General features: G+C 57.3%; 1 protein-coding gene across 1 annotated transcript in view; it reads right to left on the bottom strand.

Annotated features, from left to right (window-relative positions):
- Window positions 1–18,590, bottom strand: part of ASS1 (argininosuccinate synthase 1) — a 52,388-nt gene extending 33,798 nt beyond the window's left edge. Inside the window, exons 1-4 of the mRNA XM_020875577.2 lie at window positions 18,507–18,590; window positions 10,684–10,793; window positions 8,485–8,553; window positions 6,996–7,184 (exon numbers count right to left, since the gene is read on the bottom strand). Coding sequence (XP_020731236.1) covers window positions 6,996–7,184; window positions 8,485–8,553; window positions 10,684–10,788 — 363 coding nt within the window. The 5' untranslated portion in view covers window positions 10,789–10,793; window positions 18,507–18,590. The remainder of the gene's footprint in view (window positions 1–6,995; window positions 7,185–8,484; window positions 8,554–10,683; window positions 10,794–18,506) is intronic.
- Window positions 18,591–20,065: the final 1,475 nt, after the last annotated feature.

The raw sequence follows: 20,065 nt of genomic DNA, 5'->3' as shown, positions 1-20,065 counted from the left end.
CAGGAGCCAATGAATAAGGACCGGTTGAGGGGGTTCAGGGGAGAGGCAGTGCTGGGCGATCTTCGATGGCACCCCCTGGGTGCTCCCCACGGAGCACTGTGGGGTGTCTCCCCACGGGCTCTCTCCTCCTGATCTGGGTGCTACAAACCCCTCTGAAAGATGAACACTGGGCTTTCTTGGAGCAGGCTTTCTGCCCTGGACTTGAACCCGGGTCTCCCTGAGTGCAGAGCCAAGCTGTGCGGGCACATGAGTATGCAGGATGTGTGTGCACAAGATGCCCACGTGACGGTGCGTGCGGAGTTGTGACAATCAGGACCTCTGCGTGCACTGGTGTGAGGGTGCATCCATGGCAGGTGGGGGCTGCAGGCCACAGCGTGCACAGGCATGAGTGGGTGTGTGTCAGGGAACGTGACAGGGCACACACAGGGGTCATCATGGATGTCCACTCTTCAGGGGGGACGCATACACCTGCGGGGCTGGAGGCCTGGCTCCGCTGAGATCTCAGGCAGCCTCCCCGGGGTTGCCCACATCTCAGCCACTTCCTGCCTGGCCTCTCCGGCCCCAAGATCGAGCTCACTTCCAGTGGTTTCATAGCATTGTGTCCACTGAACTGGGAGCTCCGTCTCCTCTGGGAGCCTCTGGGGTCTACGTAGTGGCTGGCTGGGGGACAGGCGGATGCAGACGACCACTGAGGCCCTTCGCTTCTCTGCACAAACCAGTCCAGAGGAAGGAGGGGCTCGTCCGAGGGCACAGAGCCCAGGCCCCACCGCCCCCATCCCCCGTGTGCGGATGGTCTACATCCTCGCGCGGAGGAGGAGAGGGCCCAGCCCGCCAGTCCCGGAGACAATGGCTTCCAGCCACCCGCCTGCCCCCCATCAACTTGGCGGCCTGGAGGGAGGCTTAAGCGCTGTGGAAATAACAGAGGGACCTCTCGCCTACTGTGAAAACTGCACGGGCGCAGCCAGGCAGCGGCGGGAATAACATGTTATTTTCCAGAGTCTTGTCAGGCGACGCGGAAATACTGGTTTCAGCCCCTCTCCTCGGAGCCAGGAGCTGAGGCTGCTCCTCTCTGATCGCTGCCTGGGGCCCACGGGCTGGGCCAGACCCACCGCCCCCATCAGCCTCCATCCAGTCCCTCCAGTGAGGGCCTACTATGTGCTGGCTTGCCCGCAGGAGAGCCAGCTGGCAGCAGCGGCGGGTTTCTAACCCCGTTTTACAGATGAGGCGATTCAGGCTCAGAGAGGTGGAGCCACTTGTCCAGGGACACACAGCCAGAAGGCACCAATCCCACCCTGACAGCTCACTGTAAGGTCACGGGGCTGAGCTCCATACCCAACTCCATGAATCCTTACATGGCAGCGCCCCACTATTATCCCCGTCTCAGAGGACGAGATGGTTGGATGGCATCACCGACTCAGTGGGCGTGAGTTTGAGCAAACTCGGGGAGAGAGGGAAGGACAGGGAAGCCTGGCGTGCTGCAGTCCATGGGGTCGCAAAGAGTCGGACACGACTGAGCATCGAATAAAACATGGATGGGGAAACTGAGGCACAGGTGGTAATGCCCACCCAAGGGCCAGTGGGCTGCAGCTCCTGGAGCAGCGGCGGTGGTACTTGATTAGAGGCAGGCTTACTTTAGACTCGTAAAGCATATGGTCTAGTGTTGCATATCCTGGCGATTATTCCTCCAGGGCTTCAGGTTTCCCCAGCACAATGGTGACTTGTGCTTCCCTGGACCGGCACGTCGGGCTGGGGTCTGCACAACAGGATCGCCGTGGGGACACCCATCTGTTCCCGAGCCAGACGCCCTCGCAGGAGCCAGAGTTGAAACTCTGTCCCGAACAGGCTCCGAGACCTGGCCGCTCCTTCCCCTCCCTGACTCCAGGACCCCCGGCCCCAGGGAGCCGAGGTGGGAGGCATATCACGTCCTGCACACCCACCATGTGTCCACGTGCAGACACACGTGTGCAAGTGCAGGTGCCGTGCCCTCGGGGACTGCACGGGGCCCTCCCATCTGCTCCTGGACGAGCCACACAGATGGCGCCGTCTACAAGACTGCTGCCTGCGGCCCTCCGGCTCCTATTCCCGGGCCCCGCTTCCAAAACCAGGGGAGGGAGGGAGGAGGCCTGGGAAGGGCCACCCCGGCTCCTGCGCAGTCCTCTGACGGGGAGGGATCAGAGTCCCCATAGGGCTGTGAAGGGGCGGGCCACAGCCCTCTCTGCACCGGGCGCCCCCTGGGCTGAGCCTGGGCAGGGAAGCCATCTCGGGCCTCCGGGTCTTTGCACAAGCTGTTCCTGCAGCCTGGAGTGCCCTTCCTGCTCGACATCACTGCTGAGTCTTGCTCCCTCAGACGGCTCAGGGCCACCATTACCCCTTGCTGGGTTAGTCCCCTATAAGGGCTTCCCAGGCGGCACTAGTGATAACGAACCCGCCTGCCAAAACAGAATACATAAAAGATGTTGCTTCGATCCCTGGGTCAGGAAGATCCCCTTTATGAGAGCATGGCAAACTACTCCAGCATTCTTGCCTACAGAATTCCATGGACAGAGGAGCCTGGCAGGCTACGGTCCTTGGGGTCACAGAGTCAGACATGAAGGAAGTGGCTTTGCACATATGGGCATCCCAGGGCGTGAAGGAAAGCCAGGGCTGGGTGGGGGTTCAGGGGGTGGAGTCAGTGAGCTAGTGCATGAGAGGCTGGAACGAGGGCCCTAAGGCCCTGGGGCCCAGCTTGCAGAAAGTTCCGGCTCAAGCGTCCCACCTGGATCTGACTCTGGGTTGCCAGCCTCCTGCAGGCTGCATCGTTCACTCTGGACGCTCATCTCACGTGTTCAAGTCACTGATGCCCCCCCTCCTGGGGGGTGGGGGGCAAACAGACCACCAGCCCCTGCAGGCAGGTGGCCCCTCTCTCCCTAGCAACCCCCTGTCTCATGCCTGGCGTCCTCTGGAACCCTCCAGGCCTCCCTGCTCCTCCTCATTCTCCCCACTCTTGTAGGCATCTGTCTTCAGAGGCTGCTGGGGGCTTCCCCAGGTCATGTAAACTACGGGAAACCGAGGCACGGGAGTAAGTCATGCCCATCAACCCCCAGAAGAGGTGGGAGATGTCGGGGTTGAGGGCAGACTGGGACACCTCGTCCCCTGTGGCCTTCCTGCTGCTGGTCTTGGAGCCCCCCCAGTAATGTTTCAAATCTGTCTCTCTAATGGACACCGAACTGCAGGACTGTCCCCAGATCTCCAGAGGCCACAAAACTACCGCAGCCAGTGTTCTCAGAACCCAAGCCCTGCAGAACCAGAGAGGGAAACAGATTCCCTGCGGGGTCAGCCCAGGAAGGCCTCAAACCTGAGCCTCTGGTGCCCTCTTGTGTCCAAATGGAGTGACGCACACAACTGCTGGCCGCTGTTTCCACCAGCGGGCTCACAGGCTCAGTTATGTCTGGCTCTTTGCAACCCCAAGGACTGTAGCCCACCAGGCTCCTCTGTCCATGCAGTTTCCCAGGCAATACTGGAGTGGGTTGCCACGTCCCCCTTCAGTTGTGTCTGACTCTTTGTGACCCTATCGACTGTAGCCCGCCAGGCTCCTCTGTCCGTGGGGATTCTCCAGGCAAGACTACTGGTGTGAGTTGCTATTTCTTCCTCCAGGGGATCTTCCCGACCCAGGGATCAAACCCAGGTCTCCTGCATTGCAGGTGGATTCTTTACCACTGAGCCACCAGGAAAGCCCATCAAAGCAGCTTAGGCGCATTATTTTAAAAGTAAAGCCAATTTAATTTTAAGAGGGTCTGTGGCATTTCCGTGGAGAAGGAAATGGCAACCCACTCCAGTATTCTTGCCTGGAGAATCCCAGGGATGGAGGAGCCTGGTGGGCTGCCATCTGTGGGGTTGCACAGAGTCGGACACGAGTGAAGCGACTTAGCAGCAGCAGCAGCGGCATTTCCAACCTTCCTAAGTTCAATGGTGCCGTGGTGGCGGGGCCTGGAAGCATTAAGTGTTGGGGACGAGGTTGGTAGATTAACTCTTTACCACTGTACCGCCTGGGAGGCCATTCCCAGCTACCTGTGAGCTAGTCTGGCAGGGGTCTCTCCCTGGATCCACAGAGCCTCCCCAGCCAGGGGCAGACCCACCATACATGCATTCATCCATAATCCTCATTTCCTGGCCTGAGCTTGAATACCTCCTGGAACCGGGGGCTCACTATCCAGCTTGTTTCGTCATGAATAGGTGAGAGGCTGAGAGGTTCATTCTGTGATTGAGTGGGGCACTTCCCTCTCCCTGAGAGTTGATGATGTGCCAGGTCTGTACTGAGCCCTTCACTGAAATTCTGGTCATTGCTCCCAGCTACCCCATGAGCCAGTTCTATTTTATTCCCATTGCACAGATGAGGAAACAGAGACTCATGGGATGAAGTCACACAGTGTATGCAGGGAAGCCAGAACCTGGACCCAGCTGTAAATCTGGGAGTCCAGAACCTCTGAGTTCTCCTGTACCCTCTCCCACCATCCAAGTGGAAGACGGAACACAATCTGGAATCTCTGAAGGTGGAAGGCGGAACTCAGGTCCCTGTCCAAACAGCCAGATCCACGCTCTGGATTTTCAAAGTCTGCTCCCAACTAGGGTGTTGGTGAAAACTAGGGCCACACCCACCAGCCTGCTTCTTCTACAGGAGCCACCGTTTTGGTCCAGAACAAGCCCCTACATGCCATGGGTTGGGCAGGGGCGGGGGGTCACTGGCCACCTCCGTCCAGCCAGGGGTCTTCCAGATGAAACCAAAGGCCTTAGCGTGGCCCCGGGCCAGCCCTGCCCTGCTGCTTCTCTCAGGCTGCAGCTCCCACTCCATTCAGGAGTCTCCCCTTGTCTCCGGGCCTTTGCCCACCACCTGGCACACGTCCCAGGACTCCGTGCCCAGGACCGAGCTCTGCCGGGCAGACTTTCCTCGGCCTCCGCCTGCTGTCCCCATGGCCCCCCCGGCACAGACGCTAAGCCACCCGTTCCCGCGTCCATCTTCTCCCTCGCTGGGACAGAGGCCCCCTGAGGGCGGGACAAGGGGCTCAAGGAGTTCAAGACCGTTGCGGTGCCCAGCGCCCAAACGGCGTCTCGCCCATCACAGTCTGAGTGTGACTCGCTGTCACTCCGAGCCAGGGCCTGCCCCCTCCCCCCGCGCTGCCTGGGGTCGGGGGCTGTGTCTGGTCAGGACGTGGGTGCTGGCGCGCCCCATCCCTGTAGGCGGGGTGTCCACTGAGTGTGTGAGAGTCCCCAGTAACGCCGCCACACAGCCACGGGCATCGCTAGGGATCTTGTCCTAACAAGATTCCTGGGGGCTTTAATGTCTTCTACCCCCAGGATCGTCCTTCCACCTGCCCTCCTACACACAAGGGCCGGAAGTAGAAGGTGTGACCCAGATTGAACTGTGTCCCCCTACAAAAGGTATGGTGATGCCCTAACCACCCCTAGCCCTTCAAAATGGGACCTTATTTGGAAATAGAGTCTTACAGACATCATCTAGTTAAGATGAAGTCATTAGGGTGGGTATGACTGGTGTCCTGGGATAAAGAAGAAATTTGGACACAGAACCAGACATGCATGGGGAAGACAAATGTGAAGATGCCCGAGGAGATGGCCGCGTGGAGATGGAGGCCTGGGGTGATGCACCCATGAGCCAAGGAGGCCAGGGGAGAGCCTGGAGCCCTTCCCTAGAACTTTTGGGCCGCCAACACCTTGACTTTGGACTTCTGGCCTCCAGAGATGTGAGAGGCTCCGTTCCTGGTGTTTACACCGACCAGTCTGTGATGCTGTTGCCCTGGAAACGAAGACAGGGCCTGCTCTCCACTTTGCAAGTGAAGAAACTGAGGCTCAGGAAAGGCAAGGCCCTTAATCAAGGTCACGCAGCTCGGACTCAAGCCCTCTGGGAACGGGAGGTCCCCTGTCCACTGTGTTGCACGACTTGCGCTGTGACCTTGGCCAGATGTCCACCTCAGAACATATCCTACTGTTCAGTGGAATATTGTGTGCTAAGCTCACACTGGAATACTTCTTTCTTCTGTGTGATTGCGTCACAGACTGGACATACAGTAGGTTCATTTCTTTCCATCTGCTTTCAGTTTCTTGAGATAGATGGCTTAGTGAATTTTATCTTTTAAATTCAACCTTGATGTTTTCAAAATCAAATCTATGCAATATGTTATTAAGAGGGATTTCCCTGGTGGTCCAGAGGTTAAGAGTCTGCCTGGCAATGCAGGGGACTCGGGTTCCATCCCTGGTTGGGGAACTAAGATCCCACATGCCGCAGCCAACAAAGCTCTCGCCCTGCAATGAAGCCCCAGCGCAGCCAAAAAAAAACAAACACAATAGAGACATCTATTCCATTCCTGCCCCTTCCACTCACTGTGGAGAGTTTTCATTTAACTTCTCAGTGTTTCTTTCTTATGCAAAATGTAGTATATGACATCATACAATTGTGCACCTTGCCTGTTTTCACTTACTATATGCATTCTGGGTGATCACTCTCATTGCTCTTCATGACTGCATTGCATACCACTGTGTTATTTATGCAGTCAATCCCCTATTTACAGATATTTGATGGTTTTTCATCTTTTATAATAGTTTTGAAATAAATAATACTAGGCACGAAAAAAGAAAAAGATGGGCCTGTGCCTCAGAGGCAGGTTTGAAAAAACGGGGTGACATGGCTCCCACCACACCGGGAACATGGGACTCACACACTTGGGGCACAGAGTGGAGCTGTCCCTAACTCCCTACTAGAAATATTCCCCTTAGAGTGGACGGGCCAGTCTGTCCACATATTCCTCTTAGTCATGCTGGGTGGGCCAGTCTGTCCACATATTCCTCTTAGTCATGCTGGGTGGGCCAGTCTGTCCACGGCACAGCAGACTGTTCTGGGGGAGAACCAACAACTGCTCGAGGACCGTCCATCAGGACAGGCTGCCCATGTCCCCCCGGCAGGCCCCTGCGTCCTCACCCTCCACAGCCACACAGCCTGGCCTCACCTTTCCTGTGGCGCCGTGAGACACATACTTGGCTCCTTCTCGCTGGGCGATCTCCACCTGCTTGCGGGCGATGCAGGGCCTGGCGAGAGAGGTGCCCAGGAGGTAACGGTCCTCGTACAGTGCGCTGGACTGGATGGCCGGCCAGATGAACTCCTCCACAAACTCCTTGCTGATGTCCTCAATGAACACCTACAGAAGAACAGTCCATGGGAAGGAGCCTTGGCAAGGACAGGGCACTGTCAGAATACAGAGTCTCCAATGGCCTGCGTCTAAGGCAGACGTGGCTAACAGATGCTTAATGGTGGTCTTGAAACTGCAGTAGAAAACGATTCACTTTTGCTAAGTCTCAACTCTTGAGTGCATGAGTGTGTGCATGCTAAGTCACTTCAGCTGTGTTCAACACTCTGTGACCCTATAGACTATAGCCCACCAGGCTCCTCTGTCCATGGGATTTTCCAGGCAAGAATACTGAAGTGGGTTGCCATGCCCTCCTCCAGGAAGTCTTCCTGACCCAGGGATCAAACATATATCTCCAGTGTCTCCTGCATTTTTGGTGAATCCTTTATCACTGTGCCACTGATGAAGCCCCAACTCTTAAACACAAAATGTGATAAACACACGAAGCATTTCTACTGCATGCCCAAGTGAGTTACTAGCTAAATTAGCCACTCTTCTCATAAACCATCATTCATACTTGAATAAAGGACTGACAGACAAAACAAAGTCAATTAAGACTTGGGTTTTTGGCCATGTTTTGCATAAAAATATTTGTTGCCAATGATAAAACTCAAACTTTCCAGTAAAGAAACTAGAGTTATGGAAAACTTGTATCTGATACTGTGAACTTGACAGCTTCCTAATACTTCTGATGTGAGTTTTATTGCATTTTATTGCACTTCACAGATACCATGTTCCTTTGTACTGTGAGTTTATGTGAGCAGGGACCATGATGGCCATGTTCATCTTATGCCCTGCTCACTGATACTGTTGAGTGGATGGAAGGATGGGTGGATGGACAGGTAGATGGATGAGGGGTGGGCAGGTGAATGGATGGATGAGGAAGAGGTAGACTGATGGGGAGGTGATTGGGTGGAAGAGAGGCTAGGAGAAACCAGAAGATGGTACACTCACCAAAGTGAAAGTGAAAGTCACACAGTTGTGTCTGACTCTTTGCAACCCCAGGGACTATACGGTCCATGGAATTCTCCAGGCCAGAACACTGAAGTGGGTAGCCTTCCCCTTCTCCAGGGGATCTTTCCAACCCAGGAATTGAACCCAGGTCTCCTGCATTGCAGGCAGATTCTTTACCAGCTGAGCCACAAGGGAACCCCTCACACCAAAAGCGGAAGGAACTGACCTCACACTCTTGGAAGCAAGAAGATCAACTGGAAGGGGCGTGGGAGGCAAGGAGCTCTGGGACAGGGGCCCGCACGGCTGCCAACATGTCAGATCCCATTTCCAGCCCCAAGCCCTGCCTCCCACTCGGTACCTTTTTGGCCCCGAGCTTCACTGCCTTCTTTCTGGCTTCTTCAAAATCTTCCTTCTGGCCGATGTTGGCCTGACAAGCAGAAGCAGGGAGAACCCATCAGCCCAGGGGCAGAAAGAAGAGCTGAGAAGAGTGTCACCACCCCCCACCTCCGCCATCCCCCACCGCACTATCTCCACCCGATGGTGAGTCCTGGGCAGGTGTCTTTCACACACAACCATCTTCAGATGAAGGTGGTTTTCTTTGGATGGCTGAGGTCACAGTAGGAAGGAGAAAGGACAAGAACCAGGGTCTGGGGACGCCGTACTCCTTGGAGCTCTCTGGAAAGCAGTTTCAAGGAGTCGGACAGGCTGAATCTGGCCCTGTGCACCTGGCCCGAGGGGTTGCAACATTCGCTGCCACTGCATTAAAGGTCTAAGCTGCCTGTGAACCCATTAACCTCTTCCCGAAATTCCCCCAAAGCCAGTACAAAGGTTGACTTGTCAGCAGCTGCCTGACTCCCCGCTCACTGCCCCAGTCAAGTGCAGCAACTTGACTGCCCCGGGCACCAGAGCTGGCGGGACGCAGAGGCCCAGGCTAGGAGTGCCCAGCTGTCCCCCTGCTGGAGCCCGACCTCTGGTTCTGACAGCCCCGTCTAGACACGGGCGTGTTTTCTGCTGGCTACACTCTGGCCTCCTGCCCAGACTTGACCCTGGATTCCGCTCAGCAGATTCCAGAATGTTCCCAGAGTCCAGGTGCAGGTGCTTTTTCTGAGGTCACTCAGCTTTTAAATCTGCCTGGTGATAGTCTGGGACCTGGACAGCCCACTGTGCTGCCATGGAGGGATGCACACTCTCCAGGCTCTTCGCATTTACTCAAAGTCACAGCTTGCTCTCAGCAGGGGGCTGTGGGCCAGGTACTTCCCCTCCCTGGGCCTCACCCTCACCCTCCACTTGAGTGGCACGGGGTCAGCACCGTTTCCAGTGGTAGACTGACTTTAACTGCAAACCATTCTTGACAATAATGAACTTCTCCTGTCCAGTGCCCCCTCCTCACTTCCTCTGGGAACAGAACCTTCTCTCCTGGGACCTCTTTCTACAGGGATGCATATGAGTGCTAAGACACTTCAGTGACCATATGGACTGTAGCCAGTCAGGCTCCTCTGTCCATGGAGTTCTCCAGGCAAGAACACTGGAGTGGGTTGCCATTTCCTTCTCCAGGGCATCTTCCCGACCCAGGGATCAAACCTGCATCTCTTACATCTCCTGCACTGGCAGGCAAGTTCTTTACCACTAGTGCCACCTGGGAAGCCCTCACATAGGGATGGATGAGAGTAAATGTTTCCTGCTCACTACAGAGACAAGCCTCCAAGGGACAACCATACTGACAAATGAGTGATGGGCAGACACTTTGGTCAGTGAATGAGTGTTCCCTTGGTCTTTCTATCAGAGCCTTTGGGGAAAGCTTTCCTTTCTCTGGCAAGACTAGGGGATGATGAGAGCCTTGCCTGCCCTGTGGAGAGGCCAAGAATGACACCAAGCCAAGATGGAGGCAAATCCAGATAAGCGCCTGGATCCAGCCTTGCCTGAAGCCATCATATCCTGGCCTTCTCGGTTATATGAAAAACTGTATTGTGTTGGTTTTCTTTTCTTGTTTTGTTTATTTTTGGTTTTGTTTGGCTTAAGCTGGGTTTCTAAAATTTGCCAGTCATATGGAGAAAGACTCAGAGGTTATGTCCAGGTTTATCAGAAGTGAAGCTGGTTTGATTGGGGATATCTGCTATGGACCCTGGTTGGGGGAGTGGCATTTTAGTTAATCTATTACCTATGGCCTGTGGCCTATTTGCTGTTCAGAATTAGGTGATCTCTAATCATCTAGCTTAGCCCATGTAGGAGCCTAGATCTTTGCTGAGTTACTGAGGACTTTCCATGGTCTTTAGCAGACCCAAGCCAAGCCCCTGGACCCTCGCTGGGCAGGCTGGCTTAGCAGCTCCGCCACACTCACTCCTGGTGCCCCCACCCCTGCTTCAGTGAGTACACAGACAGCCAGCCTCCTTTATGCTCCAGGGCGCATCTCAGACCTGGGGGGCAGCAAAGGAGCTCACCTAACAGAAAGAGGCCGAAAACAAGAATTTCCCTACAGTTTAAGACAGGCTTGGGTGAGGGGGCAGGTAGGCAGCAGGGCCAACAGGTAGAAAGACAGACACGCCGGGCGCCCCCTCACCAGGTAGGCAATGACGTCATAGCCTTGCTCCTTCAGCCACACGAGGATGCAGGAGGTGTCCAGGCCCCCACTGTAGGCCAGAACCACAGAGCCTTTGCCGGACATCGTGACTAGAGGGAGGCGAGAAGGAATGTGAGTGACCCGGAGCCAGCCCCCCACACCCCGCCTGCCAGCCCCTGCCAACAGCTCCCTCCTGGCCTTGGGCAGCCTTCTCCCCCAGACAGGCCGCCATGGGGTTTGGAACAAGACGTTCAGCTGTCAACAAGAGCAGCTGAGGAGCTGACATTTCATGCAGCCACACCTCTTTCACCGCCCCATTCTCCCTGGGAGACCCTGACCCTGCACACCCCCACAGACCATGCTGGAGCCTGGCGGGGGGTGGGGGGGCATGTAGCCAATCCCCCACCAGCTGGAGAAGAAAACAAAAGACTGAGCTGTTGGGACCAAGGTCAGGAGGCCAAGGTCACAGCATCAGGAGAGGGAGGGGCCGTCTCCTGAGTCTCAGGCAGCCCACACAGCTCCTTGCTAACCTCCTTGCTAAGCTGGGCCAGGCCAAGGCATGGCCCTGGGAGCCGCATACAGATTACCCAGCACCCCCGCTCCGACCCCAGGAAGCGGGCGTCAAGCCTGCCGCTGGGGAGGCGGAGACTGAAGCTTGGAGAGGTCGTGGCTAGCTCGAGCTTGCAGAGCACACGTCTCTCTGGCTCCAGGACCTCGGCTCTCCCCAGGAGGCAGGGTGCCCTCTCGGCTCCATGGGGGACAGGATGCTGGGGGCAGAGCCACGCCCCCCAGACCTCTTCCACCGGGGCCCAGGGAACATTCACACAAAGGGGTTTTAGGTTCTTTTCAAATGCAATCACCTCTGAGACAGGAAACACAAGGGAACCCAAACACCTCAGAGAACTCAACTCCGGAAAGATTAGTTGGGAGGAGCTTGGAGACCAACTAACGCCCCATGTGCAGAGGGGGATCCGAGGCCCTGTCTCGCCCTGTCCGTGCTCAGCTGCAACTGACTCTTTGCGACCCCGTGGACTGTAGCCCGCCAGGCTCCTCTGTCCATGAGAGTTCTGCAGGCAAGAATACTGGAGTGGGTTGCCATTTCCTATTCCAGGGGATCTTCCCAACCCAGGGGTGGAACCCACGTCTCTCGCGTCTCCTGCATTGGCAGGTTCTTCACCACTAGCGCCACCTGGGAAGCCCATAGGTCATCCCGAGGCCCAGAGGGAGAAGGCAGCTGGGCGTCCGGACGACAGATCTGTCCTTCCGCACCAGGACAGGTGTGTCCCCCACCGGCCCCTCCCTCTCCTCAGCTACACTGAAGCTTCCAGAAGGTACCAGGGCCTCCTCACTCCTTGCCTTTGCAGCCGCTGTTCCTTCAGCCCCGAAGGCCCTCCCCGAAGCCTCAGGCTACACTTTGGCTTGCCCTGCCTCCCCTGCACTCTCCACGTGGCCCTGAGCAAAGATGCTGTTCTGCATCCGAGACTGAGGGTCAGAGAGGCGGGGTCACTTGCTTGAAGTCCTACGGTCAGCAGGTGGCAGGGCTAGATCTGGATCCAGGCCATCTGGTCCCAGCTTCCTGCACTTACTAGGAGTGTGCTTGCTTCTGGTGGGAACGTTTACACTGGAGACTGACCAACGTCACGATCCTCAATAGAATCTATTGGGAAAGGCTGTGGACACCCCTGCACTAATCCACGTAAGCCCAGAAGGGGTGTCACCTTGCTCCCAAGTATGCAGGCTCTTATATCCTCAAAGAGCCTGGAGGTTTAGTGGCAAAGCGGTCACCCAGCCCTTTGCAGCAGAAGCCAGCCCAACCGAGGGACAAGAGTGCTCATCCTATGTTCTGCAGCTGCTGCTGTTTTAGTCACGAAGTCTTTGTGACCCCATGGACTGCAGTCCCCAGGCTCCTCTGTCCATTCGATTTCCCAGGCAAGAACACTGGAGGGGGTTGCTATTTCCTGCTCCAGGGGATCTTCCCGATCCAGGGATCGAACCCACGTCTCATGCACTGGTAGGCGGATTCTTTACCGCCTGAGCCACCTGGGAAGCCCTATGCCATCTGCAGTCCCTGGCATCTCACCAGACCGCCCGCCGGCCGGTCTCAGGGCTCACATGTCCTTCCTGCCCTTGGGACTAGGAAGGGGAAACATCTCATGAACAGTGAGGTTGAGAACGGTTCTGATGGATAAATGTCCAAGACGTCCCCCTTCAGTGGGCATTCATTCAGCCACCTGCCAGGCAGTCCCGGGCAGGGTGGGGCCAGCAGCTGTGCCCATAGCAAGCGCAGCCATCCAGGCAACGGCCATCCAGGAGAGAGGGAGGCAGGAAGGACTCAAGGTAGGAAGTGCCTGAAGTTGAAAGAGTAGATTGCGGCTTCCAGAACCTGTCTTGACCCAGCGGCTGGGTGACACCAGAGGCCGTGAACACAGCTTACCCAGTCCCTGGACTCCCCTTTGGGCAGCCTTGCTGAACAGGGAGACTCAGGACCCCAGAGCCACCTGTCTAGCTCCTAGTTGTGTGTTTGTGTGCTTTGACAGGGCTGGATGGGGTGAGGAGAGTAATGTTGCATTATTTGTACAGCTCTATTGAGATACAAATAACCATAAACTGCATATAGCTAAAAGGTTCGGTGTGTCTACACCCATGAAATCACCACCACAATCAAGATAATGAATGTGTCCGTTATAGGTGATGGCCTCCATTTGTGTCATCCCCATTTTAGAGATAGGGAAACTGAGGCTTGCATTAAAGAACTTGCTCAAGGCCTCATTTGACTGCTAAGTGGCAGAGCCCAGATTCAAACTCAGATCAGCTAGACTCAAAAGTACAAGGTTACCCTCTCTGGGGTGGGGTGGAGGAGGGCATGGATCCCTGGGACAAGGTGTGGGGTCTGGGAAGCTGCCGGTGGCCCAGACAACCCAGAGTGACAGGGAGAGGTGAGGCAGGCCCAAACTCATCCACCTTCTAGGGGTCATTCCCACTTTGCCAATCCCCAAAGGCCCTGGAGCCAGAGGATGGGCCCCGGAGTAGGGGAGGGGCGGCCCCATGGAGGCAGACCACCTGGGCCTGCCTGGTTCTGCCTCAGTGACCGCCCCCCCACCCTGCGCCGTGCCCCCGTCTGTGGCCCATCACAGCACAGTCACGATGCACCCTGCCCCCACTGCCCGCTGTGAGCTCTGCGGAGACAAGGACCATCTCTCAGTGCCTGGCAGGTGGCAAGCGCTTAGAACAAGGCTGCTGATTTTGCTGTCTGGAGGCCTGCTCCTCACCTATAAAAAGAGAGGGTTAAAATCCCCTCCACGTCTGGAATTCCACGCACGCTCTCATCTGGAAACTCTCATCTGGAAACTCGTGAGCCTCTTCTGTCAGCCAGGACACAGGCGGAGGGCCTCAGCCTCCGGGTCTGAACCTCATGATGGAATGTGTGCACCCTGGAGCGTGTGCCTGCATGCAGGGATGTGTGTGTGTGTGTGTGTGTGTGCGTGCACACGTATGCCTGCATTTCCCTGGGAGCATGTACCTGAGACCGTATGCATGTACCTGTGTCTGCACACACACACACACACGTGTGTGTGTGTCTGGTGTGTTTGGGCCTGCGTGTGTAGAGAGATTAGCAGGGCAGGTGGGCTGAGAATATGATGCAATCTGACACTGGCCTTGCTCTTGCCTTCCTGCTGAACCTCTCCCCTTCCCCCACCAGCAAGGTCCCGGCAGCCTGCTTGCTGCAGAACCTAAATTAAGCCAAGCAAGCAAGGAGGCCTCGGTTTAGGGGAGAGGGAGTGGAAGAGACTAGCGCAGAGTGCAGTGGCTGGGTTCTCCAGACCTGGGTTACAGGAGCTGAGAGCAAGAACATCCCATCCCCCCACGGAGCAATTGTGGATTCAGTAAGATTCTGAGAGGGGCCCAGAGCCCAGAGCTGGGCACCACACCTGTGCCCACCGAACTCCCCTACCCCTGTTGGGCAAGCCCCTTACTCTCCAAGCCTTAGTATCACCATTGGCACCACCGCCTGAAAGTCCTTCTGGTTCTGATGCCCCAGGACACGGGGCTTCCCGCCTGAGGACTCAGCCATCCTCCCAGCTAGGGCCTTGCCATCGCCCCAACCTCCAGGGAGGGCAAAGGGCAGGTGCCCCAGCTCCCAGGCACACGACCTCTGCTGAGAACATTCATGCCCCTGGTTCCCGGGGCCAGTCCGGCCAACCGGCTGCCAAAGAGGGACACCTGGGAAGGGAAGAAGAGGGCCTCATTCCAAGACGCCTGCCAGCCTGACCTTAGCTGGCAAGGCAGGAGGCATTCTCCAGGGCTCCAGCCAGAGCCTTCCGGCCAGCTCCCGCTGAATGCGCCCCGCCAGCCTGGGCAGTTGCTCAGCACTAGAAAAATTCATGTGGCTCCACAGCGTCAGAGCTAGGATGACAAGAGCAGTTACTATGTTTAGTGCCCCACGGGCATCATTTCAAGGTGGGGGCTATTATTACCACCTGTTTACAGATGATGAGCCCGGGCTCAGAAAAATTATAAGACTTGCCCAGGTTTCAAGCTAGCGGATGGCGGTGCTGGGGGATCGAAACCTACGCCGACTACAGACCACCTGCTCTTTGCTGCTCTCTGTCCTACACTCTCTGGCCTCACAGGGGCCACAGACTGTCTCCCCTTCACTTGACTTGTCTGTTGTTTAGTTGCGTCTGACTCTTTTGAGACTCCATGGACTATAGCCCACCGGGCTCCTCTGCCCATGGGATTCTCCAGGCAAGAATACTGGAGTGGCTTGCCATTTCCTTCTCCAGGGGATCTTCCCGATCCAGGGATCAAACCCATGTCTCCTGCCTTGAGCCACCTGGGAAACCCATGAATCATCACCAGTCACCAATTCTCTCTATGTTGTGGCTACAGCCACCTGACTCTTCCTCAGGAACCCCTCCCTCACATTCTAACTCTGTCGAGCTGGGTTCATTAGTTTTTAAAAACGTTTTAAAAGCATTTTTGGTTCTACCTAAGTCATAGAATTCTCTCTGACTTAGGGGTTTGCTCACTTCAGGATTGCAACTTGAACCCTTTGGCTGCCCTCATTCATGTCGGATAGAGCCAGGCTGCAATTCCAGACTTTGACCAGGAGGTGCCGCTATCAGGATTCAGCCTGAACGTCAGGGTGACACATTCAGCTCATTTCATCTACAGACTTGGTGAGGCACAGAGGAACAATTTCTGTATCTGATGGATGAGTTGAGGGCATTGAGGGTGCTCTAGGCTACATACGGAGCTGGTTGTCAGCTGCAAATTCCTGGGGCCTGAAGATCAATTCAGGAATGCTGACCTCTCTTGGGAATACCACCAGCGCTCCAGCAAACTTCCCGCCAGGGTAGAGGGGTCACAGGGGAATGCCTTGACTTAGGAAGACTGAAACTCCAGTTTTGATAAGAATGTCTGGAGGTGGGAGGTAGGAAGATTAAGGAGACCTCACCAGGCCCTGGTGACAGGCACTCACTCAAACCGTCTCCTAACAGCATTTGGTTATGGAGCAAAGTGAGTTCATTCATTTGTTTATTCTACTCTATCAAAATGCCTTTGGGTACCTGGCCTATCTCAAGTCAGGGGAGGGCGTCTGCCACACAAGAAGGAGCCAAAGTCTGGAAGATCAACTTTGCCCAAAGTGTTTCAGCAGAAAATCAGGGCCTTAGACCCTGAATTCCAGACAGGTTATCTCCCTCCACGTGGATGCCCACAGGCAAGGCGCTCGCTTTAGAGGCTGTGTGCTCAATGTTCCTTTGGATGAAGGCATCTGGCAGTCTTGGCTTGCCTCCCAGGACTCACAGGACCAAGATGAGATGGGGTACTGGGAAAGTGCTTGCATAGCAGGTGAGTCTGGGACTGCTTCCCACCCCCAAGTCAGGTTCCTGGGGTCCTGGGCCCAAGTTACCATCCCAGCCAAGGGACCACATAAGCCCAGGGGAAGCAGGCAGCTGATGGGGGCACAGGTGGGTACTCAGGGGAGCTCAAGAGTGTGCTGGATGGGGGCCTCTCTCCTTTACCCGCCCCGGGCCTGGCCTGGGATCTAGGTGCTCAGTGGGCAGGATTCACCAACTCACTCTCCAGCACTCAACAGAGCCAGTATTACTTGGCATAACCGCGCAGCGGGCTCCACCTGGGGCAGCATCCCACCCCCACAGTCTCCCTCCCGCACCAGAACCTAAGATAGGAGGGCAGGGACCCCGATTCATAGCCCCCAGCATGGTAGCACCAGGTGGGCCACTCCCCAGACAGTGAGCAAACAGACCCAGGCCCCACTCACAACAGTACACATCCTCCTAATTTTTTTTGGCTGCCCGGGGACATGTGGGTAGACTTCCTAGGTGTCACTAGTGGTAAAGAACCTGCCTGTCAATGCTGGAGACATAAGAGGGTCAGGAAGATCCCCTGGAGGACATAGCAACCCACTTCAGTATTCTTGCCTGGAGAATTCTGTGGACAGAGGAGCCTGGCAGACTATAAGTCCATAGTGTCCCAAAGAGTTGGACACGACTGAATCGATTTAGCAGGCACGCAGCGGAAGCAGGGGATCTCAACCACTGGACTTCCAGGGAAGTCCCCCAACAGTACACACCCTGTTACTGTTCCCCGAGCCCTGAACCTGCGTCAGCCATGAGGCATGGAGAAACTGAGGCTTGGGAAGCTGCGAGGTTGACCCAAAGCCTCATCTAGTCGTGGAGTTGTGCCTGCCTTCAGGGCTGGGGTCCGCGGGGCCCCAGAAACCTGCCCTCTCCTGTCCCTCGTCTGGGCGCGGAGGGGAGGGATCAAAGCCCAGGACCTATTTGATCCATCCCTGGGGAGAGGACAGGTCTGTTCCTGCCCGGGAGGGGCAGGCAGACGGCGCTGTCGGGAGCAGACGCCCCCACCTCGCAGAGAGGAACACCGCGGTGGCTGGAGGTGGGGGGGGGGCGGGGAGGCACTGAGGTCACGGGACCTCCTCGGGACGAGCCCTGGCGGGTTGGGAGAGGAGTTTCTCCATTTCAGCCTCTCCTTCCCTGGAGGGCGCAGCCGGCCAAGGGGCCAGAGGCAACAGCCACCCGGACGGACGGCTGACATTTCCTGCGGAGCGGCCCCTCCCACAGTCCGGTGCCAGCCGGAAACCGGGCGCCGCGGCCCGGCGAGGCGGCCGACCCCACCGGCCGGAGGACGCGAAGCCCTTTCAGAAGCCAGAGGCGGGCGACCGACCCGCCTCCCAGCCCCCACCTGCAGAGGAAGGAGCCCAGCCACACCCGAGGCCCCTCGGGGCGGGCTGCCTGGAGCCCCCGAGCCCACCCGCTCGGGGAAACCGAGGCGGGGCTGTGGGAGGGGCCAAGATGCCCAAGCCCCCGGGGGGCGCACGAGGGGCCCAGGTGAGGCTAGCACTCTGGTTCTAGCGGAGACAGAGACGGGGGTCAGAGCTGGGGCAAACAAGATCGGGAACCGCCCCCCCAACACCCTTCGGGTTCCCGCGGTTCTCCGTTTGTGGGGTTCGCGGCATAAAGGAAATTGGATCAGAGAAGGAAGAAGATCCAGAAAGGACCTCGGCCCGCAAAGGCGACAAGTAACCGGACCTGCTCCCCAGCGGCCCCCCCAACCGCGGACTCGCGCCCGGGTCCCATCCCCGCGGCCCCAGGGAGCCAGGAATCCGGCCGCCCGGCGTTTGAGCAACAGGAGTCGGGGCGTCGGTCCCCTTCCCTCCGGTCCGGGTCCAAACCGGGGGCGGGGGGCGCGCAGTCCCCTCCGCCTCCTCCGCTGGTCCTCGGAGGGATCCGGGCAGAGGGAGACAGGCTGGAGGGTGGGAAGGCGGGGGACCTCCTTACCGGGCGACCAGCGGCTGCAGCAGTCGGCGGAGCAGGGCGGGTTTCGGCGCGCATCCCGGGTTATAAGCTCGGGGCCGGGGGGCAGGGCCCGGGGGGTGGTGGCCGGGGGACAAGGCGGGGGACCGTGCTCGCAGGCCCCGCCCCCGGGCCCGGCCCCCTCGAGGAGCCGCTCAGCGTTCGCGGCCACCTGCGGCCGGGGCGGGGCCAGGCTTTTCCCTCCGTCCTGGCTCCTCCCCTTTCCCTCCTCCCCGCCCCCCCGTCCCTCCTCCCCCACCATCCCACCTCCCTGCCCACTCCTCCTCCCGACAGGTCCCCCGCCCTAGCCGGAGGCTGCCCGTCTCCGGCCCTTGGGCTGGCGGCTCCGCTTGGTGAGGCAGTGGCTGGAACCCGCGCAATGGACAGGGTGACAACCCCTCCTGCCAGACTTGCCACCTGATCAGTGGGGAACGCTCAAGAGCTTTGCCGTGGTTGTGGAATTAAAAAAAAAAATTCCTTAGACTCGTGAGTTTCAGGCCCATTTTTGTCCGGTGGCGGCCTTGCTACAGACCTCACAATTCCCTCCCTTCGCTTCACTCCAACCCCCAGCGAGCCCTGAGCCCATTGTATTTGTGAGAAAACTGAAGTGGAGGGGATGACCCTAGAAGGTCTGGGCTTCATCCTCCAGTCCAGGGCGGGTCCCTGGCTGTCTCCACAGAGCCTGGCACCTGACCTGAGTGCACCCAGTAAATGGATAAAAAAAGACTGGCTCACTGCTAACCCATTGAGCAGAAGGGAAAATCGAGGTTCACAGAGGCGAAGCTTCTTGCTTGCAAAATAAAAAGGGAGTTGTGACCTCAGTCTGGCCTTCAGAAGGTTCTGTGTCAGGAGTTTCTCAGCCTGGTTTTATAGGCCCCAAAGCATCAATCACTGTAACTGCAACCCAATAAAACAGCGGGTCCCAACCTGTCAAAGGCAACGCCTGAGTTAGGACTGACCCCCAGAGGGCAGCTTCCCAAGTCCTCCCTGCCTTGGACCCTTCTCGGGGTGGAAACCCTGAGGCAACTGTGCTGGGTTAGCTATTCATTCATTCTTGGAAAAGAGGTGGGGGAGGTCATGGTAAGGAGGTGGCCCTGTCCCAGGCCCCTTCCTGCAAACAAGAAGCAGCCAGAAAGAGGGAGCTTTGGCAGAGAGGGCTGAAGGCTCAGTCACTCTCAGCTCCTCGACACGCCGGTCCCCTACCCACCGCCCCACCCTCTGGTCCGGTCTTCCGGTCACCCTGGCACGCCGGCAGTTGAGGAGCTGTGAGCCCTTCAAGGAGGGAGGAAGCATCAAACCACCTTCCCAGCAGCGCCGCAGCTGTCTGTACCCCCCCCCACCAGCCTCTGGCACCCAGGTCTCACAAGTGGCCATGATGGCCGGGGGCCCCAGGACTTCTGCAGGGCTAGGTGACGTGGGGGACTTGAGTCACTTCCTGCAGGACGAGAGACGCTGGCTGGGTCCCCTTAGCCCATTCACAGGGCCACCTCTGGGCCTCACAGAGCCTCTGGCCGCAGAACAACACACCCCCAGGGCGCGTGCAG

Source organism: Odocoileus virginianus, chromosome 2 (genome assembly GCF_023699985.2).
Source record: "Odocoileus virginianus isolate 20LAN1187 ecotype Illinois chromosome 2, Ovbor_1.2, whole genome shotgun sequence".
Classification (NCBI taxonomy): Eukaryota; Metazoa; Chordata; class Mammalia; order Artiodactyla; family Cervidae; genus Odocoileus; species Odocoileus virginianus.
The sequence above is the reverse complement of the archived record's forward strand: the minus strand, read 5'-3'. Positions and strand labels throughout refer to the sequence as shown.